The sequence below is a fragment of the Gymnoscopelus braueri genome, assembly GCF_963280865.1.
Source record: "Gymnoscopelus braueri genome assembly, chromosome: 13".
Classification (NCBI taxonomy): Eukaryota; Metazoa; Chordata; class Actinopteri; order Myctophiformes; family Myctophidae; genus Gymnoscopelus; species Gymnoscopelus braueri.
The window spans coordinates 52935728-52956204 of NC_137615.1; the positions used below are offsets into that span (position 1 = coordinate 52935728).

The 20477-nt window shown below is 41.5% G+C and overlaps 1 protein-coding gene across 1 annotated transcript in view; it reads right to left on the reverse strand.

Annotated features, from left to right (window-relative positions):
* Positions 1-498: 498 nt before the first annotated feature.
* The window catches only part of cog1 (component of oligomeric golgi complex 1), a 51109-nt gene continuing 31130 nt past the window's right edge, over positions 499-20477 (reverse strand). Inside the window, exons 9-17 of the mRNA XM_080446455.1 lie at positions 17403-17714; positions 16499-16668; positions 13745-13891; positions 12610-12771; positions 11457-11581; positions 10353-10461; positions 9109-9221; positions 6271-6352; positions 499-814 (exon numbers count right to left, since the gene is read on the reverse strand). Coding sequence (XP_080302581.1) covers positions 677-814; positions 6271-6352; positions 9109-9221; positions 10353-10461; positions 11457-11581; positions 12610-12771; positions 13745-13891; positions 16499-16668; positions 17403-17714 — 1358 coding nt within the window. The 3' untranslated portion in view covers positions 499-676. The remainder of the gene's footprint in view (positions 815-6270; positions 6353-9108; positions 9222-10352; positions 10462-11456; positions 11582-12609; positions 12772-13744; positions 13892-16498; positions 16669-17402; positions 17715-20477) is intronic.

The window sequence follows — 20477 nt, forward strand, 5'->3', positions numbered from 1 at the left end:
CATCGCTACGCCACACATTGTGAGCTTGTAGATCTGCTATTTTCACTACTTGTGTGCGACACGTCATCAATTTAGGAACACATCATAAAAAGTTCTTCCCAACAGCAAAAATGTAGGGTTTAAGTTGTTAATGACAGAGATGTCTGTCTTCTGGTCTATTTTCTCTCAAATATGTACATATAACAGTGAAAACAGTGACAAACACTACATCCATCCACTGATACCGATATTGTACATCATTTAGTAGTGTTTGTGTGGAGATGCAAACCCATCCATCTGACATTCCTGTAGCAGACAGCGGCCAACTCCATTGTCACAATCTCCTGCCATCAGCCCCCCATTTCTAACTTGTGATTGGGTGAGCTTACATCCCGTTTTTGACAATTACTATCACTTTACTAGCATTAATGAAGAGGAACAAATATACACAATGAAAATAAAATTACAATATAGAGAAAATAATCACAAATTCACATTAAGAAACCACAACAATCTCAGTGAAATCAAGAATGTATTGATCTTATATCAGTAATGTTACAGCATTGTGTGAACTTGTAGATACATAGCAGGTAAATCAGTCAGAAATAACATAAATGGAAGCCCATCAAAATAGCAGGTTAGCATTATTTTTTACAAAGGTTCTGTACAGTTGCAGCGACACATCTCAACAGTAGTGTTATTTGGACATGCCCGATAGCCAGCCCAACTTGAACAATGACGGAGCTACAGTTTCTTCCTCCTGATTGGCTAACTGCCTGAACAAGTTGCCAGGGCGGAAAGTGTTGTCATTGGCTGGTGTTGACGTGGGAGGAACCTAGGTGAAAAAAAGAGAGAGAAAAACAAACATTAATAATTGGTCTTAAATTCAGAAGAGCTGCATCAAGCCTAATTTATACTCTGTAGTATAGCAGTGTTGCTTGCCAAAAAAATAGCTCATTTTCAAACTAACAGAAAAAAAGTTAGCTTGAAAATCTGTTATTTTTGGTAAGTGACACCATTGTAGGCTATACTAGTATAATAAGCTTAAAGCACAATGCCACTTTGGTAGAGGTTTGGGTGGTGTAGTTACCTTATGATGTAGCTCCAAATATTGATTAGATATCTTCAATATTTGCTTAGTTGATTGAAAACTGATAACCCAAAATAGACTCATTAACACATTTGGTGCCAGAGTTTTATTTAAAAAAGTGACGTTGAGTGGCAGAGATCTCACCGTTACGCTACGCTGTTTACAGCTGTAGACTCCACGACGAGCACCCGATTGTAAACAATATATGCTTGCACGATGGTGGATGGTCCTGGCTAACGCCTGGAACAATAACATCTCTCACGCGAGTCACCACGGCGGAGTGATCTCGGATAGAAAATTAGTGGTTTTCCCCACTGTAAAAAGTTAAGGAAATATGGAGTCTTTTTTGCAAGGAGATAGAATGGGAGCGGACCGGAGCCAGTTTTTTTGGCACGGTGATCCATCTGTCCCTTCCTTCTCAGAGTCACCGTGGAGGATTCCAGAGCTGCGCTAGCCCCCCCCCCAATGTGGCACCCAATGTGCTAACTTACATTGCACAGTGAAACAGCTCTCAAAAGTCACACTAACAAAGCAGATTATGTATAAAACTACTTGTTTATGTCTGTTTACAATAATTGATAAAGGCACTATCATCACTTCTTACACACGCAATAGCAAACAAGGTGATTTGGACACAGAAACATTGTCTACTGGAAACTTCTTCCTAGTGGTGTTGAACTGTTTTGACATTGGCAGAATCCACTTTGTTTGTGTGCTGAAAGTGTGACCGAGACCTGCAATATAAGTCAAAGGGGAGAGTATTTTGGATTATCAGTTTTTAATCAACTGAGCACCTATTAAAATGCCCACAAACATTTGGAGTTACATCATGGCAAGTTAAGTAACTACACAACCCAAACCTCAACCAAAGTATAATTGTGCTTTTATATGGGTAGAATCTCAACTTAAGAGTTTCATGTTTCAAAGGAGAGTCATCTCTGTTCTGGTTTTTAAGTTGAGCCATGCATCCATGTGAAACTATTATAATGAAGCTGTCTGTTTACCAGTACGTATGTCACTGTCTGCTAATCTGTCCACCAGAACGAGATGTAAACACCATAACTATCTTGGGATGAAACACTACCAGACTCCCCGAGTGAAAGGTGATGATCCATGTGGATCAACTATGCACACCTCTAAGATGCCATGTCCTATATCAGTGGTCCTCAAAGTGGGGTCGGGGGACCCCGAGGGTCCTTATGGGAGTTCCAGGGGGTCCCCAGCTAAATTATTGATAGGAACAAAATGGTCAGACCTTACAGGTTTGTAACTCTGAGAGTGTACAAAATCTACAAATGGAACCAAATGGACCCGTACGGGTCCATTTGGTTCCATTTGTAAACTCTCAGAGTTATAGGGGTCTGTGGTCTAATGCATAATGTAAACTGGGGGTCCTTGACATAAATAAATACAAAGTTACAGAACCACTGTCCTATATTGAGACAAACAGTAGGAAAGCTGAGAGGGACACAGGTAACAGGACAACAGGGGGAGATAAACAGTAGGAAAGCTGAGTTTTCAGCACCCTTTGCTGGACAACATTGCATTCAGTGACACATATAGTATAATTGTAATGTACATACAGTACAGTGTACACCTTTTTATGCTATCCTGAAGCCAAAAGTATGTGAAACCACAAAACCACCATGGTGATTGACACAGAGGGATCGTGCCTTTTGGTTCATGTGAAACCCCTATTCCGTCCACCACGGCTTGCCAACTCAGACGGCGCGCCTGCCCATAAATAAAGGGGTGGCAGTGGCTCAGGAGGTAGAGTGGCCGCTTAGGAAACGGAAGGTTCACAGTTCGATCCCGGGCTCCCCCCCAGAGTCAGTGCCTGCCGAAGTGTCCAAGACACAGAACCCCTAATTTTGCTTCCGATGAGCATGTTGGTTAGCCTGGTAAACCCTCCCTCCGGAAATCTAATTTCTATTTGATTCCAGGAGTGAGTCTGGCCTGATAGCCCATTCTGCAATATTGGCTGCAGGCTGAGTTGGGCGGAAGTAATACCGTTGACTGACAACCCCTTCAGCCAATGATATTTTTTCCCCTTCAGCCAATCAGCAGTTCACCAGTCTAATGTGACGTCAACGGGACTTTTGAGACAGCCAAGCCCAAAATGGGTTGCCTTATTCGGGTACATGGGTGTCACTGCCCACCCCTACCGGTTCTCTAAATTTTTATTTTTAAATAGGCTTTGTCATGATTAATTGACCACATATATGAAGTTAAACAACTAAATTCTATCCAAACGATATCTTATAAGTAAATTCCGTGCCTCAAAATAGAAGTTAGAGAGCTTTTTGAAGTCAAAAAATCGCGGAGATTATAGCGGACAGAAAAAGATGGCTGCCGTTCGTGTTTTGGGCTCACTCGAACTCGCCACCTGATTGGCCAACTGTCGCTGTCAATCACAGAACGATGTGCGACGACGCTGATAGGCTCGGTTAGCTGGTAATTCCACTAGAAACCCCCACAATGGGCTATCAGGCCAGACTCACTCCTGGAATCAAATAGAAATTAGATTTCCGGAGGGAGGGTTTACCAGGCTACATGTTGGTGCCTTGCATGGTTTGGGTGAATGTAATGCACATTGTATAAAGGCGCTATATAAATGCACTATTTACCATTTACCATTAGTATAAAAACTCATGCATTTGCTGTCTTGCACACACGCAGGCCGTTGAGTAAATCAAAACGAGCGATCCCCCCATAAAAATTGGCTTCATAATTACATAAATACAGTATACACAGATAGACACAAACTCATTACAATAGCTTTACATGGCTTTATGGCTCAACAAATGATATTAACGTGAGGTTGGGATTGTGCTCTACCATTAGCAGACCATGAGGCCTTATATGCCGTCACGCGCTGAAAAGAGAAGATCTACAAGCTCACAATGCGTCGCATCACGGCACATTGTGAGCTTGTAGATCCGCTATTCAGCGTGCAAAATTGTCAGTATAACTTAACATGGGCTGCCGTCCAGTGCAAATCTTGCAACAAAGCTGATGCAAGGCTGATGCTTCACAATCATTAAAGAGCAAAGAGGTCATTCATCGAGCATAAAAGCAATATTTTCTTCTCTCCTCCTGCAGGACTGACAATCATTGGTTCAGATATTAAAGCTGCATTATGAGATATACTGATGAACATGGGCAATTATTAGCGCACAACAAGCTAATTAAAGGTGATGGAAAGTGATAGTCTTGTTAAAATACGAGTTAAATAGCTCTATAATTTGATAGTAATCATTGTTAAAGACTATCGAGTAATAGGGGTCTCCTGTTTCTTTTGTAAACAGAAAATACATTTTCAGGACGGGATACCAATGTTATCCATTCAGGAGATAAATAATTGAAATTGGAAGTGATGAAACCAAAATTTAGATGACAATTGAAGCTGAAGAATTACTCTCCTGATTAGGAAATTGGGAACCCACCTGAACATGTATTTGTGTGTATGTATTTTAAAGAGCTGGATAGACAGGGAGACATCTGCTACTGAACAATAACGCGATGATTACTCTCAGAATATAGTGCTTTAACCTTTCAACAACCTTTATGTTTTAACCAGAAAATATGACTTGCGCCACCTTTAAGCATTAGAAAGGAGGTGGGAACAACATGGAGGCTAGTAGTGCGTGTCCATATTGTTATGTCTGAATAAAGCCTTCATATTATTCTCAGGTCTTGTATTGCACAATGCAGCAGTAATATGGTAAAATCACACTGCAAACGTGCAGGTAGGCTACTGCACACTCATCAACTAATACCATCTATGCAGAAGAATAAGACTGCACTCAACAACAAGTAGAATGTTGAATTTGGCTCAAAACAGAACTACTGTGTCTTTACCAAGCACAGTGATTCTGGATATTTAACCATCAGGCTGGATGGTTAAATATCATCTATGGATGTACAGTAAAATACACAATATCAGCACCCTTGATAAAGATAGATTGATATCTATTTATATATCTATGTATCTATCTATCTCTCTATATATCTATGTATCTATGTATCTATGTATCTATGTATGTATCTATGTATGTATCTATGTATCTATGTATCTATGTATCTATCTATGTATCTATCTATGTGCATATAGGGGTTGCAAATAATTGTGAAACCTATTTTCTTGAGAAAATATTTGTAATTGCAATACTGTTATGTTCTTGAGGTTGATTTCAGATTTATGAATTAAAGGAAGAAAAAAGTGTACATGCCTAATATAATAAGATGATGATGGTCGTTATCATTATTATTATTATTATTATTATCGTTAATATCATTATCATTACTAGCATCTTTATCAAGGGTGCCATTAATTGTGGAGGTGACTGTGACATGTATAAATAAAACAGGTTAATTATATATAAAACAAACTACATATTGAGTGCAAGCCTGTTCTTTTGAATGCACTAATCACATTATACATGAGCATCTACAATTAACACTACATAGATGTACACACATAATAAGAACTACACACACACCCACACACACACAAACACAAGGTCCACTGCAGTGACAGCAGTGGGCCAGCAGAGGGACTTGCCTGTGACTCCCACATTCAATAATGCTGGCAAAGGTAGAGAGTTTAACAAAACAATATTTACCCAAAAGAATGACACACAACAACAAAAATAAAAATAAATATATTGTTGCTGTCGGGCAGAAACCTTGTATCTCCATGCTTCAAATTTGTATGTTTAAAAAAAATATAATTAACGTCCAACTTCATCATACAAGAGTGTCACACAAAAGTAGTTAAAATAGCAGATCTACAAGCTGACAAAACGTCGCATCGCGACGTGTTGGTCTATATTTTAACTATTCAAAAATGTTTTTTAAAATAATAATAAAAAAGGAACTGTTTTGCACCGAAAGGTTTCCACCTGATAACAACGATATACGCGTCATAAATTATATAGTACTCTGTAGTAAGACGGTGTAGCTAACAACACGTTAAGCTTGTTAGAAACTCATTCAAGTTTTATTTGAGTCTTTTCGTGACATCTCAAAAGTTCACTTGCCAACAGTTTTGCTAGACAAATGGATGTAAAAAAATGGCTACAAAACAGCCCCTGGGGTCTTTCAAGAGAAAGCCCCTAAAGCCTGCTTTATATTCGGTTGAACACTGGAAATATTTTCATACAAATCAGGCTTTATCTCCCAGTGGTGCGGTGTCTTACCAGTGGACGTGTGGTGGTGGTAGATCTGATGGCTGACTTGGCCTTGCGTGCGTTGGTCATGCTCAGAGGCAGCAAGCCAAACCTGGGAATGACACAAAACACAAACATTAATAGCCGCAAATATGCATTATTGAGTCACAACATCAAACTGCTGTCTTCTGGGTAAAGGAGCACAAAAATGAAACTCAATCCAAGATAACGCAATGTCACTGGGACGAGACAGAAACCAGCCCTGTCAACACTCTCCACTGACCAAAACATACTAGAAGTCTGACACACAGTTAAGGTCTAGTATGGACTATAATTGACCACAAAGCTTTTTGTCCTTTGCCGCCTGAAGAAATTTGGGGGTCTGAGATCCTGAATTGTTTTGGATATTCACAGGCTACGTGCGCCCAGTGCTGGAGCAGGCAGTCCCAGTCTGTCACAGTTCCTTGACTGACGGCCAGACTAAAAGACTGGAAAGAGTTCCGAAATGGGCTTGCAAAATCATACTTGGCCGGAGGTACTCGTGGCACCCTCACATTGTGCACCTAGCAGAGAGACGCACTCAACTGTGTCTCCACTTTGACAGGAAGCTGTTTAAGTGCAACTTCAGAAACTGGCTACCAGCCCTCAGGAAGGAGATCTCTGGTCACCAAACAAGGAACTCAAACACACTGGACATCCCAAGTTGCCCAACTGAGAGATACAAGCAATCACCAATCATATACGTATATGTGCAGACTCTTAACACATTGGCTGCCAAAAACGCAGATCTGCGTTCTATTTTTAATAAATACGTGGGCTGCCAAGACAGCTGTTTTTGACCCAAAGACCAAGGAGATATGATTGTTCGAAGATTTAGACTCCTATCCACTTCCTTGTTAACTTAAAACTTAAAAATTCTGTATCTCGGCTCCTGAGTACTTTTTTTTTCAATGAAAAATCTCTGGCAGGCTACAGCTAAAAATCTGAAATAATTCTGGCAGTCAATGTGTTAAATGATAGTGGATTTTAGATTTGTGTTTCAGGTTGTTTTTAGATTCTGAACTTTTGATTTATTGAGATGGAAGTTTTATATTGTACTAGCTAAATAATTCAATGTTTTAACCTGTCTTTTTAAACCTGTGATCATGCTGAAAGCTTAATAAACATAAACACTGTTGTGTACCAAAAATAACAGATCTACAACCTTACATATGCAATGTAAGCTTTTGTTAAGTTTTGAAAAGGTTTTGTGCCCCACGTGTTAAGACATTTCAAAATAATTCCAAAAGATCTATCAAAATGTTTCAAAAATAGCAGATCTACAAGCTCACAATGTGTCACATTGTGAGCTTATAAACTGCCCACAAAAAGTTTGGAAACTTAACTTAGGTTGTGTATTTCGCCTCTTTAAAAATACCAATTGGTATTATGTTTTATATCATTATTATGTTATCATATTATGTCACCTTTACAATAAGGTACAGTTTGTAAGGATCGGGCATTCGTAGAATGAGCAACACAGCTAAACATGTGGGTGGCACCCCCAAAAAAATGCCAAAATCCCCCAAAATGCTTTTGTTGGTAATCGCTCTCGTTTTGAGCAACCTGCCAGCACACACCGGCTGGCAGGTGTGTGCTGGTGCCAGTCACAGGTGTGTGACTGGCACCTGAGCATGGGTTCTGCAACTTTGTTGAGTTTGTATGCTCCATGCAGCAACACTGCCCCCATGGAAAGATGCCATGTTTGTCCCTTCAGGATAAGGTGCAATAGGGCAAGTGGAAGCATTATTTGGTGTCAGCCCTGGTACCATTTCCAAACTTAGGACCAAGTTCTGTGAGACTGGTGAAGTCAAAGGAAGACAACAACCCAAGAAGACCGGTTGCATCCCTTGCTTCACTGAGGAACCATAGGTTTTCTTCCAGAGATTTACCGGCAAGATTTGCACAACGGTACCAAAGACAGATGTCAAAGTTGCAGGACCCCTGCTCAGGTGCCAGTCACACACCTGTGACTGGCACACATCTGCCTGCAAATGGTACCAGGGCTGACATCAAATAATGCGTAATCTGCGTAACGGAACACCAGCTTGCCCTATTGCATGGGCCTTATCCTGTAGGGACAAACGTAGCATCTTTCCATGGGGGCAGTGTTGCTGCTTGGAGCATACACAAACTCAACAAAGTTGCAAGACCTAACTCAGGTGTCAGTCACACACACCTGTGACTGGCACACACCTCTCAGCAAGTGTGTGCTGGCAGGTCGCTCAAAACGAGAGTGATTAACACAAGCAATATTGGGGTATTTTGGCAAATGTTTTGGGGGCGCTAGCCACACGTTTAGCTGTGTTGCTCATTCCAGGAATGCCCGATCCTTACAAGCTGTACCTCGTTGTAAAGGTGACTAATCAACGATAAACATGATATAAAACACAATACCAATTGGTATTTTTAAAGGGGAGGAATAATCAACCGAAGTTACGTTTCTGAACCTTTTGTGGGCAGTTTATAAGATCTGAGAGCTTGTAGATCTGCTATTTTTGAAACATTTTGAAAGATCTTTTGGAATTATTTTGAAATGTCTTTGGGGCACAAAACCTTTTCAAACCTTTCAAACCTTTTCCGAACTTTTTGTGGGCACTTTAGATCAGGTATTTTTGAATAGCCAAAAATGTGAGTTGTTAAACTGTTACTCATTGTGGTGGGGGACCCCCTGCAATAACCTCAAGGACTCCACTTTGAGAAACACTGGGTTAGGATACCTACTGGTTGACAATGAAAATAAATGATCTTCCTGATAAAAAGTCTAAACACTGACTTCTCCGTGAACTACACAAATGTTGAGTTATATAACTACAATTCCCTCCGCACCTGATCTGGCTGCTGGCCAGGGGCAGGATGTTGTAGGGCTCCTGGGAGGTGACACTGCTGCTGTTCCGTGACACAAACTGCTTCTCTGTGCCTGTCAACAGCCCCAGCAACACCTAGAAACACACACACACATCACCACGACAACAGTACACTCAATACACCTAGCAACACAAAGACAACAGGCTCTATGCACAGCAGCCATATTGGAAAGAAATTGGGCCTCTTCCTTACTTCCTTCGCAGGTGTAGGTGTTACTAATTATTCTAATGAAGGCTCTGTTCCATTTAGTGTAGCACAGTGGTTCTCAAACCTTTTTAATGGGACCCCCATAACTGAGAGTGTACAAATGGAACCAAATGGACCCTTACGGGTCCATTTGTACACTCTCAGAGTTACACACATGTAAGGGGCCATTTGGAACCCCCTCAATGAGGGTACCTTGTCCAAACTTTGAGACCCACTGGTGTAGCAGAGTGTTTCCAGTGAGCCAACATGCAATATCAGTAACCTGACTCTGTTTGACCAGGATGGAACAGAGCCTTCATTAGTACCATTGGTAACACCTGTGAAGGAAGTAAGAAGAGGCCCAATTTATAGAATTACCTGAGACTACAACTTTATCTAAACCATGATATGGTTGGTATGAAAACCCTAATTTTTCATTTAACCACATATCCTTCATCAGGAATCTTCAACGTTTTTCAGGCCATGGACCCCTTAGCTGATAGAAAATTGAAGCAGGGACCCCCACTACATATTCTATAAAATGTTGCAAATTAAACGTTTTCATAGATTTCATAGATAGCTTCATTTGTTTGACAGCACTGTCATCAGTGTTGATCACAACACTGAGATCCTATCACAAAATCATTTGGCGGCCCCCCTTGTAGTAACCCTTAGGATCCGGACCCCCTGTTGAAGACCCTTGTCCCTACATCATAACATAACTACATCTGTCTGACATAATCTGACATTCCTGACAAACCACTCCTGTGAAAATCGGTTGAGAATTCAGTGAGTTGTGATGATTTGAATTGTGGAGACCTCCTACTTCAATAGACATACTGGACATGGGGCATACTGTACATGCATGTGTTATTCTATTGGTTGATGACATAGAGATAGTATAGAGGTGTGATTCTGTTGGTGGATGGTAACGGGGTGTTATTCTATTGGTGGATGGTATAGAGGTAAGATTCTATTGGTTGACGGTACAGAGATGTGATTCTATTGGCTGACGGTACCGAGGTTCTCTGTGATAGGCGGTTGAGGTTGGCGTTTAGATGCGGAGTGAAGACGTCCAAATCAAAGGGGTCGATGTAGCTTTCCAACCAATCACACACCTCCTGGACCCTGCAACCAACACACACACACACACACACACACACACACACACACACACACACACACACACACACACACACACACACACACACACACACACACACACACACACACACACACACACACACACACACACACACACAGTATGTTAATACCAGGTTCAAGGGGGGTTTGTGGGGTCTCTATATTAGCGGTTCTCAATTTTTTTTTCAAGTACCCCCACTTTGGTATGCATTAGGCAAGGGACCCCAATTTGATACCATTTTCTATTTCCGGGGCCACTAATCTGCACTGTAAAATCCTAACTCTGAGAGTGTACACTCTATGGTGCTGATTCTGTTTGCACTATTTGAGTTCTGATTGTTTTGTTCAATGGACCACAGTGGAAACAAGCCTTCGGCTTTTTTGTGTCCCATCCATTTGGAGTTTTTAAATCGTCGGTTGTACTGCTATACTTTTAAAAATCCTCGATAAAGTATTCAATCAATCAATCATCTGGGGTGTTGTCGGTTCTCTATATCAGTGGTTCTCAACCAGTGGTCCTTGAGGCGGTTCCAGGGGGTCCCCAGCAAAAGGTGTTAATACATTTTCACCCCTTTATCCATATTGTATATGTTGGCTATTCAAAAATAGCAGATGTACAAGCTCGCAGCGCAGCACGAAGTGACGCACTGCTATTTTTGAACATTTTCAAAAAAAAGTGTTTGAAGAGTTTCTCCATTTTTAACACAAATCTTCTCTTCTGGGGGTCCCTGGCAAAAATAAAATGCAGATGGGGTCCACAGCCACATGTATATCAATTTAGGGGTCCTTAATTGGCATGAAAAGGGTTGAAAACCACTGCTCTATATGATACCTGGGGTCTTTTGTGGGGTATAAAGACAGGGTCTCGTCAGGGTCTCTAGTTCGGTACCTGGGGTCTTGTGGGGTCTATTTATGAGTATGGCATTAATCAAAACGTTGGCGCGTCGACATCATCAACAGTTTGACAGTATATACAGTACCTGGGGTCTTGTTGGGAGCGGGAGCTCTTGCCCTCCTCGGGTCTTGTTCCCAGCGTGGCACTAAGGTAGCGCAGGTCAAACAACAGCTGCAAGGCTCTGTTCTGGGTCATAGGGAACTGTCCCTCCTGTTATGGAATGGAACCACAATGGAACAGTGTGAGGCATGACACCACCATTTTGTCACAGTTTACGGGCACACTGCACAGTGTGTTCATTTAACTTTGCGAGTGTACAAATGTAACCAAATGGGTCCATTTGTACACTCTGAGTTAAAAATGGATACATTTACACAGATTTTACTGTGTACCACGGGTAAAATTCTTCTAAGAAAGCATCTGAGTATCAGTTCATAATTATGTTATGTAAAAGGAAATTTTTTTTGTGTGTGTTTTTAACCCTTTTCTCCCCAATTTAGTCGTTATGCCAATTGATTACTCCCCACACACATTTGTGTGTTGGACTTCCTATCTACTGTATACCAGGGGGTCTGGGACCCCTAGGGGGTTCCTCAGAGATACTGCAGGGGGGCCACCAAATCTGTGTGTGATAGGGACTTAAATTATTTTTATTTTTATGTTAACCACTTGAACCCTAGCATCCCTATTCTGGGGGGAACATTAGCCAAAAATAGCAGCTCACAACGTGTCTGCGACGCGTTGTGAGCTTGTAGATCGGGTATTTTCGGCAGAGAGTTTGGTGTACAGGGAAAAAAGAGCAGACCAAGTACCGAGCCAAAGGTCAAGTTTACAAAGTATTGAGGGTTTAACTGGTTAAATGTCTAAAAATACACATTTAACATGAATCCAACATGTAGTGGGGGTCCTTACTTCACCTCTCTCTCAGCTAAGGGGTCCTTGGCCTGAAAAACGTTGAAGACCCCTGATCTATATGTACTATAATTCACAGAATCTGTGTGTGTGTGTGTCTGTCTGTCTGTCTGTCACTCTGTCTTCAATCAGTCTCAAACTCAATCTACACTGTAAAACCCTCAGTGTTAATTTAACTCTGAGAGTGTACAAATGGAACCAAATGGACCCATAAGGGTCCATTTGGTTCCATTTGTACACTCAGAGTTACCAGAACAGTAAAGGTCCATTTGGTTCCTAACTATCCATCATTTAGTTGTGGACCCCCTGGAACCCCCCTCAGGTACCTTGTGGTGGTCTGGCTGTGTGAGGGCATGGTAGTGCTGGAGAGCCCGGTCCAGACAGGATCGAAGCAGCTGGTTCAGGGTGGGCCGGGGCAGAGCGTGACCCCCCACCCGGTTCACCTCCACACACAGCTGGAACAGCAAGGACTGCACAAACCACGACGGCTACACACACACACACACACACACACACACACACACACACACACACACACACACACACACACACACACACACACACACACACACACACACACACACACACACACACACACACACACACACACACACACACACACTGAATTTAGGCATTTACACTGTTATCCAGAGAGACTTACAAGTGTGAAACCAGAATAAGCAGAGTAAACATGAACAACAAACAAGGTAAATAGTCACATAAGTAGAGTACAGAGAGTACAATGTAGTGTTACTATAGGATACCAGGTAAACAATGAACCTAGCATCTGTCTAAATAACATTCTGTAGATTTGAAACTACTAGAGGCCCTCACACCATAGAGGTATAATATAACTAGAGGGCATTTCAATGAATGTGCTCAGTGGCGTTTTGAAGCACCCGGAAGCCTGCCGGAAGTAGAATTATTGAGTCGTTTTTGGTCACACATAGAGTTATGAGCATGCGCACTAGTGTCCTTTTTGCGTTCTACGGCAGCCCGTGTGTCAAGGATTGAACGCGAGATATTTATTAAATACACTCGAGATGCATATTTATATGTAAATGAATATATATTTATGTATAATATGTTTACATATTTATATTTATATATGTAAATATCTCTCAGTATGTTTTGCTCGCGCATGTATTTCTCCCCGCCTGCAGTTCCAGCTTTGGCCACTGGGGTGGCGGCTTCAATGTTTCTCAGCAACTCTGGGGGCTTGCCTCACACCTACGTGGCACCGCCGATCCGACCCGTTGTACCCGTCTGTCTGTGTCTCTTTTGTGCCCATATATGGAGATATCTGTATCTGTCAGTCCTTGTCCCTTTCATGCCCATATATGGAGATCTTTTATTCATAAAAAATTGTTGCAGCTTTAGAAAAAAATTGCTATAGTACAACATGTTTGTTCAGAACGTAGCAGGTGTTGGTAGGGTAACATGTTGTTGAATGGAACTGACCTGGGCAGGAAGTCTGATCTTGGACGTGACGCTGCTGCCTGACTCCGCCTCCTCCTGGATCTCCATCTCCTCCCAGTTGGTGGCGGTGGTCAGGATAGAGCCTGTAGACTGTGTATGAAGTACTGGAGCCAACGGATCTACAAGTACCTGCACCATAAAACACACCATACACAACATGATGTACTGGTGACAACGGATCTACAAGTACCTACACCAACAAAACACCATAGACAACATGATGTACTGGACCCAACGGATCTACAAGTACAAAATCTCACGACTGAAACATTTTGTATGGCCAAGTCCTATTGTGCGATTTGTGAAACAGTGTGAAAGTAGCCCCCCCCCCACACACAATAGCACTGTTTCCTAAACAATTAACACAGGATGTAAAACGCTGATGTTTTAGTAATAATGTGCCTCATGCAGCAACCGTTCTTAAGAGGAAATGTCTTCTTAAACCCACTTAAGAAGTTTGTAAGAAGATTTTGGTATACTCCAATGTTTTCTTAGCTGTGATCTGTTCTTAGGTAAGAACAGAATCTACGCACACTTTCTTAAGGACATTTCTTCTTAGACCCACTTAAGTAGTTTTTAAGTAGATTTTGATTTACTCCAATGTTTTCTTATCTGTGATCTGTTCTTAGGAAAGAACAGAATCTACACAACTGAAGAGCACTCTTAGGGTGGCCTTTGAGTTCTTATCTCTCTCAGTGCCAATGAAATAAACAAATATGTTCATACTGTGCCAGCAATTTTTTTTTAAGTAAAACAAAATAATAATAATAAGTTAAACAAGAAGTGAATGGAGCAGCAAATCTTCGGATCACGATATCTTGGGTTTTGAAAATTCTTAAAAAAAAATTAAAAATACAAAAAAACTCGAGATAACTCGTTCTTGGCACTGAGGGCATTCAGAAAAAACTCGGGATAACTCGTTTTTGGCACAGAGAGTTAAGTGTGACATGTTTGTGCAAAAAATATTTATTCTCAAAGTTTCTTCAATTCTACAGTTGAATAATATAGGATTTAAATTACAATAATATTTTTATCATATCTTTAGAGCAGTGGTTCTCAAAGTGTGGTCTGCGGACCCCCAGGGGTCCCTGAAGGAGTTCCAGGGGGTCCACAACAAACAAGGAACAGTTTACTTAACCCTATCTTATACTTTGTTTGAAAATAGCCGATCTACAAGCTCAGAACGTGTCCCATTACTGGCCATTTTTAGCTTGTAGATCGGCTATTTTCGAAACATTTTGATGAATCTTGAAAACTTTTCCCTGGCAGAAAGTATTTTCAGAAGGGGGTCTGCAGCCAAATGCATGTCAATTTGGGGGTCCTAGACATGAAAATGTTTGAGAACAACTGCTTTAGAGTTAACGGGCCTGAAATTACAATCTAACCCAAACGGACCCGGTTGAGTTGAAGCCCAAGCCCCATACCCAACCCATAACCCCCCCATCCAACCCATCCTCATCTCAAATTTACATTGATGTCTAGTGGTGATTAATGTGAGATAAATAATAAAATACATTCATTCATTAATTAAATTAAATAATTTTGTTTAGTTTAGGTATTCTTTACTTCATTCTCTCAACTTTATTTCTGTGTGATTTCCTGTGATTTCTGTGTGCAGCAATCACACATATGGGGATTGGTGGGGCGGCTCCCTATGGTAATTAGGATTAACTGGCACACCCCTTCAAGTTACGAGGATTGAGATTCATCATCATAAGAACATAGTTACGAACAATTCTGCCTTTTAAGAACGTTTCATGAATCTGACTCGACTTCACTTAGGAATTCAGTTAGGAAGAAATGTAAGAGGAAACATTAGGAACATATTGTTGCATGAGGCCCAATGTTCCTGCTGCTCTACATACTGCCAACCAGGTGAAGAAATCACAAAATGAGGCTTTTAACCTTTGCTTTTATGAAACATCCGAGATCATTAGGTTTTTATGGAAGATGCTTCTGAACATATTGATAGTTTGACCGCTTCAAATGCTCTAATCTTAAAATAATGACCAAAAATACTGCGACGCATTGAGAGCTTGTAGATAAGACTATTTTCGCTGTGCAAGATGGTTCCATAGAAAACATGCTTAGGACTAATAGGATAGCAGGTAAACAATGAACGTAGCATCGATCTAAACAACATGCTATCTAAATAACATTCTTAATAATCATTAATTAATCAATTCAATCGATGAGTTTGATTTAACCTTTGCAGCACCAGAAAGGAGCGTGCCACAACACTAGCAAAACACTATTTTATGTTCCGACATTGGAAATTGGTCTGTCACAGTGGCATGGCCTGTAAAGCAGTGGTTCTCAAAGTGGGGTCCGGGGACCCCCAGGGGTCCTTGAGGGTGTTCCAGGGGGTCCCCAGCTAAAATTGTAAATACAGCGTCACAATAATTTTAACCCCCTAATCCATATTTTATACGTTGGCTATTCAAAAATAGCAGATATACAAGTTCACGGCGTGTCACCTTGTGCCACGCTGTGAGTTTGTACATCTTCTGTTTGTTTTTTTAATATCAAAAATATTTGGAACATTTTGAATAACTTTGAACTATAATTAAACTAATAATTTCACAAATCGTCTCTTCTGGGGGTCCCTGGCACAAAGAAAGGGGGTCCACGGCCAAATATATATATATATATATCAATTTGGGGGTCCTTGACATTAAAAACGTTTGAGAACCACTGCTGTACAGTAATCATAATGTGACGGTTGAGACCCCTGACCTTGGAGAGGGCGTCGGTCCAGATGCCGTATGCTTCCATGCTGCAGGCGAACAGCTCCTGGTTGAGCCCGGTCCACTTGGCCTGGGCGGGGGTCACCTCCGGAACCGCTCCCCTGGCTTTACCCAGCTTCCTGCTCTGGCCCGGCGTGCCTTTACCTGAGGCCTCCGTCCCTGGCAACCAAATCAGGACATTAACCCAATAAATCGGGGAACGCATCTCTGTCATTTTTAGATTTCTTTGGCAATTCAAAAAATAGCAGATATATAAGCTCATAGTGCGGCACTCGCTATGAGCTTGTAGATCTGCTATTTTTGAAAAAACATGAGAATGTTGTGTATATCATACATATATATACACAATATATATATTTGAATATATATATATTTTAAGCGAACATTTGTGACTCAACTCTGGGGATTCTACCAATATCTTCTAAATCCGAGGAGTGACTGAAAATGGCTGGTACCAAAACAAAAAATGTAGTCTGTGAATGGACACAATTCTGAAGACATAATTGTGATTATCTCTAATAATTGTGATCAGGTGATTATGTCATAATCCAGAGGTCTTCAACGTTTTTCAGGCCAAGGACCCCCTAGCTGAGAGAGAGATGAAGCAGGGACCCCCTCTATATTGTATAAAATTGTGTCTCAGACTAAACTTTTTTTTTAAACTTGGTCTTTTATTTTTTTCCCTCTACACCTATACCTCTTTGCCGAAAATAGCCGATCTACAAGCTCACAACAAGCTTGTAGATCTGCTATTTTTGGCTGAAGTTCTCCTCAGAAATAGAGATGCTAGGGTTCAAGTGGTCCCTATCACACAAAATCATATCACACAAAGTCTGTGACCCCTAGGACCCCCTGTTGAAGACCCCTGTCATAATCATTATGCCAAGCCTTACCGCTGCTGCGTCTGCCCAGGATGCAGCGTCTGAGGTTGGGACAGAGCTCTCCCACGGACTGGCAGAGTCTGGCTAGGAACAGCACCGTGCTGAGGTGGGCCGGTGGGCGCCCCGCGGGCAGCCCTGCGGCCAGCTCTGAGCGCACCGAGGACAGGATGTGACGCATGCACGCCAGGCAGTTCTCCCGTAAGGTGTCCTCCACGGCCGGCGCGTCCGTGAAGCGGTCGAAGGGAGACACGGTGGTGGAGGAGGGGCCCCTGTCGCCGGGGGCCCCGTTGGAGACAGAGTTTGAGGCCGACGTGGTGCTGGAGGCTGAGGAGAAAGATAAATATATATACATTTAAATTATAATATACATATCGTCGCTGTCGGTTGGAAAACTTTCATGTCCAAAACAAGCTACTTTTCAGGAAATGTAAAAAAAAAGATCCTGTGTTCCGATAGTTCCAATGTAGTTATTTAGTCACAACAAGCTCTTAATGCTTTTCATTGGTTCAATATTTATAATACCGACACACACACACTTAACCACTTTCACAACACAAGCTCACAACACGTCGCATCGCGATGCGTTGTTAGCTTGTAGATCGGCTATTTTCACAAATGTTGCGCGACACCTATTTGTCCGGTTTTTGACCCAGCTGTCCCCCGCCCGGCACACCTTCTAGCCGGACGCATAATTGTCCGGCTTTTGAAAGAGTGATTACAGTGTATGTGTTATTGGTTTATATACATATCTCGGTAAATCTCCCGTTTCATTGGTATAGATTAGAATATCAGCTGACAGCCAGCGCATTGGCTATAGTATGCATTGCTGCGTGCGCACATCTTGTTTTGTCATAGGCTCGCTTGTCACTCACACTGACTGAACACTCCTCCCACTTTGGTTTATGTGGATGTCGGGTCGGATGAAACTGACGCCAAGTCCTACTGTAGTTGTAACGCAGATAATCTGCTGTAGAGTTGCCCTAAATCGCCGAAACGGAAAACAATTGAGCAAGGAAAAGGAGTTCATAAAGAAAAGTAAGTAGAATTGACGAGTATTGTTCACTTTGCACCGTCGGACATGATTGATGTCAGCAACAAAGGGAAAGGTGCGAGAAGTGCAGGTAAAAATAACAGCAGCAGACTCCGAGCTGTCCAGTACTCTACTAAATGTCCCTACTGAGTCTCCTCTTCTCTTCCCCTCTTTCTCTGTTTTATTCTGTCAGATATGCCATGGATTAGATTTAAATTGGGACAATTTAACTCAGGAATAATTAATTCAACAAAAGCCTAAGAAAAAGACAATCTAAACATGAACAAATAAAAACAAAACAAGTAAAGAAAAATATTATAAAATACAGTCATTCATGAATGGTCTTTGGTTCCCTAAATAAAGGGGGTCCTGGTCCCCAGCTAAATGAGTTAATAGAGCATCAACATTGAAACCTATTTAAACCTATTGACACTATGTGCTTGTAGATCAGCTATTTTTGAATATAGCTTGTATTTTCTTAACATTTTGAAAAATCTGGAATAATCTTGAGGGGTCCCTGGCACAAAATATTTTGAGAAGGGGTCCACGACCACGACTAAATACATATACATTTTGGGGTCCTTGCTGTGCATTTTGCTGGGCACAGCGTGCCCCACAAAAGTGTCCTCCTATCTGAGGTCTTGCTGGTGGCCACCCTAGTGACACCGTGTCAGGGTTTCCTACACATTTTTAACAATTAATTGTCTAAACTTTTCCAAAGCGTTATACCCCATTTACAGACCTATAGCAATCATATGGTGCAATAATTACACATGTGTGCTATCAAATGCACCAAGACTAACTTGAGCGAAGACGTCCCATGCCAAAAAAAATCTACAAGCTAACAACGTATCACGGTGCAACATGTTGTTAGCATGAAGATCTACTCTTTTTGTCATATGGCATCCTGTATAGGCCCAGCACTATATTTTATTGCTATACATGTTTTGGGCATGTTTTTTAATGAACAAAATGTATGTATATCCAATATTTTTTTCCAAAAATGTGATTAATTCCAATGTGTGTGTAGCTTATCACACAAACTGCTGGACCGATCAGCATCACATATCACATGTCAAGTGCCTCCACTATCGATTTACATTTTCTCTCTGCATAATTATTTAACTTACATTTTTATAATGGAAGTCAATGGGGCTTTGGATGGGGCTGAAACCTTGCCCAAATTTGGAGTCCTATGTAATAGACATAGACGACTGACAATTTAGAGATGCACGATATAATCGGTAACGTATCGGAATCGGCCGATATCGGCCCATATCGGCCATATCTGTACCGAACCGATCTCAAAATAAACCCGATTAAATTCACCGATATTGTATAATAAAATGACCGAGAGGCGAGAGCAGTCTGTCTGCCTGTCTCTGTCTCTTTAAGAGAGCACAGCTGTAGCTCCTCCCCCCTCCACACGCTCTACATGCAATGTCTCTCAGACAGTGCATTGCTGCACTACGCAGCGGAGCAGGCTAGGCTGCACAGAGAGTGGAACTAACAGCAAACAAACTCTTCACGTCCATAGTTCATACCCAGAACAGTCAGAGGGTTTCTTGTACATCTTAAATTAGATTAGAGTAGGGATACTGCGGAGGATATATTTTGCCTCGTTATTTAACATCGACGTAACAAACACTCGTTAGTCGTTACTCGACTCGAGTGCAACCAGCGGCTGCTTTTGAACAAGCAAGCTGCTTGTGTATTTAACCACAGAGAATGAGCACAAATTAACTCTCAGCTGGTAATGTTTCTGTCTTTGACATCCTGTTGTCCTACAATCTGTAGTGTAGTGTAGTGTACGAAGCAAGCTGTCCCTGTCCTAAACTCACTGTCTCTTTCTTTCGCACACACACACACACACACACACACACACACACACACACACAGTGGTAGTTCCAGGGAGTTGTGATTGGGAGAGCTAAGGGGGGCTTTATTGTTTAGAGCAGAGGGCCAGAGGCTAATTAATTTAGGCAACAGACAATATGAATAACACTAATAACAAACTAGATTCAATGATCTTAGTTCCATAGGCCACATAACATATG